Below are 4,233 nucleotides of genomic sequence, written 5' to 3'. Positions count from 1 at the left end.
GTGGAAATAAGGCAGTGTGCTCAAGGGGGACGATCACTTTGCTCTCTTACTAGCTGAGAATCTTAGGTGAATTTGGGGCAAGCCAACGGGGACACCACTTCCCCCCGAAAGCCCCATCTCCTAATTCAGACCACAGTTGTCCTACGAATAGGGGTGGAGTATAATTCTCGCCCGGAAGAATAATTTAGCACAAGATGAGACAGCAGTGGCGAGGGAAGGGCAGTGGGTGTGGGGTGTGGTGGATGGGGGCGTCTGCTTTCCACGGGACTCCCAGGCTTCGCCGCCGATCTACAATTTGCTGAAGGAGCAAAGAACATCCTCGGCTCTAAGTAGGGCTTTTAGTGTGCTCATTGATGAGTGAAAGTCGCCACACATGTCAAGCTAAAGGCAGTTGTTGGGTTACTAACAGGACCCAGCGCCTTGCAAACATATGCGCTAAGCTGTGTATACAGATGGCAGGCAGAATAATGGAGCAGGCGCCTTTTATAAAGCTCTAGCTGCTGCCTGTCTTCAGACCTGGGAAATGAAACTATTCAGACTCGCGGCCAGATAGCGCCTGCGATTGTTTGTTACCGTTTTAATCCTATTAATTAAAACGTTAACCTGATTGGGTAGAAAGCGCTGTCCCAACAGGCGAGTCTTCTTCATAATAACCTACTCAGAGATAATGATGTAAAAGACTCCCCCGTCTGTGGCGGCGGCTGGTTGATGGGTCCGGAAATCTCTTGAAGGTGAATCCAAGCAAGATAAACGGTGCGGAGAGGAGGCGCGGGGCTGGGCTCAGAGCGGCGGCGGCAGCGGCGGCGGCTGCACTCCCTGCGCGCCCACCCTCCCACCATGCGGGGCCGCGGCCCATGGTGAGCCCCAGCAGCCAGCACCATCGGCTGGAGACGAAGAAGAAGAAGAAGAGGAGGCGGCGAGCGCGGGGGAAGGCGAAAAAGAAAAAGAAGGGGAGAGGGCTGCCAGCAGCACCGGGACCGACGCGCGCACCAGCCCCGGAGCCCGGCTCGGGCGCGTCTGCGGCGCCGCCTGACTCCCGAGCCGAGGCGGCGGCGGGCCGGGGCTGCGCGCCGGCGCCGGACCATGGAGCGCGGGCTGCACCTCGGCGCGGCCGCCGCGGGCGAAGACGACCTCTTCCTGCACAAGAGTCTGAGCGCCTCCACCGCCAAGCGCTTGGAGGCGGCTTTCCGCTCCACGCCCCCGGGCATGGACCTGTCCCTGGCGCCGCCGCCCCGGGAGCGCCCGGCGTCGTCCTCCTCGTCGCCCCTGGGCTGCTTCGAGCCGGCTGACCCCGAGGGGGCAGGGCTGCTGCTGCCGCCGCCTGGGGGAGGCGGCGGCGGCGCGGGAGGCGGCGGCGGCGGGGTGGGCGTCCCCGGGCTGCTGGTGGGCTCCGCCGGCGTGGGGGGCGACCCTAGCCTGAGCAGCCTGCCGGCTGGGGCCGCCCTGTGCCTCAAATACGGCGAGAGCGCGAGCCGGGGCTCGGTGGCCGAGAGCAGCGGCGGCGAGCAGAGCCCCGACGACGACAGCGACGGCCGCTGCGAGCTGGTGCTGCGGGCAGGAGGCGCCGACCCGCGGGCCTCCCCGGGCGCGGGAGGCGGCGGCGCCAAGGCGGCCGAGGGCTGCTCCAACGCCCACCTCCACGGCGGCGCCGGCGCCCCCTCGGGGGGTCCCGGCGGCGGCGGCGGGGGCAGCAGCAGCGGGGGCGGCGGGGGCGGCAGCGGCAGCAGCAGCAAGAAATCCAAAGAGCAAAAGGCGCTGCGGCTCAACATCAACGCCCGGGAGCGCCGGCGGATGCACGACCTGAACGACGCGCTGGACGAGCTGCGCGCGGTGATCCCCTACGCGCACAGCCCCTCGGTGCGGAAGCTCTCCAAGATCGCCACGCTGCTGCTCGCCAAGAACTACATCCTCATGCAGGCGCAGGCCCTGGAGGAGATGCGGCGCCTTGTCGCCTACCTCAACCAGGGCCAGGCCATCTCGGCCGCCTCGCTGCCCAGCTCCGCGGCGGCGGCGGCGGCGGCCGCTGCCCTGCACCCGGCGCTCGGCGCCTACGAGCAGGCTGCCGGCTACCCGTTCAGCGCTGGGCTGCCCCCGGCCGCCTCCTGCCCGGAGAAGTGCGCCCTGTTCAACAGCGTCTCCTCCAGCCTCTGCAAACAGTGCACGGAGAAGCCTTAAACACCCCCCCCTGAAAAACACAAGACCGACCCCAAAGCTAGAGGAAAGTGAAAAGCTGCCCTCCAACCCCTTTATTTTGGTCCTCTCCTAGTTGTGAAACACTTGCAGAGCAAAGCAGAGACGAGAACTGAGGAGAACTATCAGAGACAAACGGGACTCTTAGCCTTGACGTCCCCAGAATCTCGGTCTTTGGGGTGGGGAGGGAGGGAGGAGGGAGGTGGAGTTGGGATGGAGTATGGATGTCTTTTTTCGCAGAAAAGTGGCAACTTGGGTGGCAACCTAGACCACGAGGAAGCAGAGTTTTCCTTTAAGGTTAAAAATAAGTGGAGAAGTAGTCGCTTGGTTATTAAGCGTGGAGAGTATTAAATGACAAAATACTAATCGTACTAATAATTGTGAATTTGGCTAGTGCTGAGAGGGAGAGGAGGAGTTCGGGCTTGGGTGGCTTGTGGGATGGAATATTCATTCAGACAAATCAGAAAGGGCACTTGAAAGTAAATTTTGATTCTGAGCCAGGAGAAAAACTTGAATTGTAGACTTATTTAAGTGAAGGAAAAAAAAAAAAAGAAAAAAAAAAAAAAAAAAACAACCAGAAAGAGACAAGTTGCTATGAAAGACTTGTATTTTTTATTGTCTCTGAACTTTAATCCCGTGAAAATGCTCAAAAGTTTTGGCAAGAGTGATATAAAAAACTGACTGTGGCTGAAAGAATTGCATTTAAAAATATTTATGTGCACCTTGTTACTTTCCACTCTGCAATGATGTATTAACAATTCATAGTATTTATTTGTTATTCTTCAAGGACCCTTCCACATCAACAGTATTTATCATGTGTTAAGGTCATGGGTCTTATGTGCAGATTTTTTTTAATGCCTCTAAAATTCTGTTTTATAGATTAACTTATACTGTGTGCCAAGTGTTTAAAAGGTTTATTTGCCAACAAGTATGAAGAGACATATTGATGTATCTGAGCTGCTTAGGTTTATCAAAGATCACTTGGATATTTTCAGTTGCATCATCCCTGTATTTAAATTGAGCTTTAATAAATTGCTTCAGTCCAAAAATTACAGGAAAGGTGTATTCTTAATTGATGAATGAATTGCTCTCTTTTTTGAAAGGGAATTCCTTTGCATTCTAAAAGGGAAAGACATCACAGCAATAGATCCTATAAGTAAGAACATGCTAAGCAAATATTTTTCCAGGCTGTGCTGTGCATTTTTAAAAGGTCTAATTTAATTGCTTTTAATATATATGTACATATCTAAGTTATTTTACCTGTGGAAAATTATTTAAGTTAAAAGACTGGTTTGATTTGCCTATGGTGTGAAATCCTTTGTTATTTTTCTAAAAAAAATAAAATTAAAAAAAAATAAAACTAAGGAAGAGCAAGAAGCTATTTACCCAAAGTGAGCTTTCAGTTTTAGTTTGCATGGCTGTTTGCCTGCCTTTCTATCCTATGAAAATCAAGAAAACCTTTTTTAAAAATGGAGTCCTGCTATTTTCCACTCCTTGCAGATAATACAAATTCAGTTTGTCAGGTTGGATGGTGAGTTGGGAGCTGTGGTGGACTATTGGCTGGTTTTGGATGTGTAAAGAATGATAAATATATTAAATAGGTGAATCAGACTATGACAGCTATGTACGACCATTTGTATGTGTATCTATGTCAGAAAGAATCTTTATTAAAATATTTTGATCAAACATTTTATTATGCTGTGCTTTGTGGAAGGAGCAATTACCTCTCTTCTGTGTTATTCTTAGTTTGAAAGGTGATGAAAAAGAAAGGCGTTTCAGAGAAGGTGGAACTAAAGTTTTGGTAGGGATACACAGTTAGCAGTAGCTCTAGTTCACTTGTTTTCTTGTTAAAAGGATGGTGGCTGGGCCTGGTCATTGGAGGAGAGGCAAATGGGGTCAGTGGTGAGACCCAGAGGAGGCCTGGAGTCCCTGTCTGCTGGCGTGAACTTTGCAGGCCATGCTCTCTCTGCAATTCTTTTCCCAGTTGTATGGCACTGTTAACCATGCCAGGGCCCATCAAAGAAGGTAAAGTTTCTTAAAGAG

At 52.4% G+C, this 4,233-nt stretch overlaps 1 protein-coding gene across 1 annotated transcript; it reads left to right on the top strand.

Moving 5' to 3' along the window:
* The first annotated feature begins 1,072 nt into the window (after nucleotides 1–1,072).
* Nucleotides 1,073–2,357, top strand: BHLHE22 (basic helix-loop-helix family member e22). The gene has a single exon (XM_087420596.1). It carries the CDS (start codon nucleotides 1,084–1,086, stop codon nucleotides 2,173–2,175), a length of 1,092 nt encoding a protein of 363 aa, XP_087276722.1. The 5' UTR covers nucleotides 1,073–1,083; the 3' UTR covers nucleotides 2,176–2,357.
* Nucleotides 2,358–4,233: the final 1,876 nt, after the last annotated feature.

Source organism: Ceratotherium simum, chromosome 31 (assembly GCF_057802395.1).
Source record: "Ceratotherium simum simum isolate JZ-2026a chromosome 31, ASM5780239v1, whole genome shotgun sequence".
In the NCBI taxonomy this organism is placed as follows: Eukaryota; Metazoa; Chordata; class Mammalia; order Perissodactyla; family Rhinocerotidae; genus Ceratotherium; species Ceratotherium simum.
This window is presented reverse-complemented; position numbering and strand designations above follow the sequence as displayed.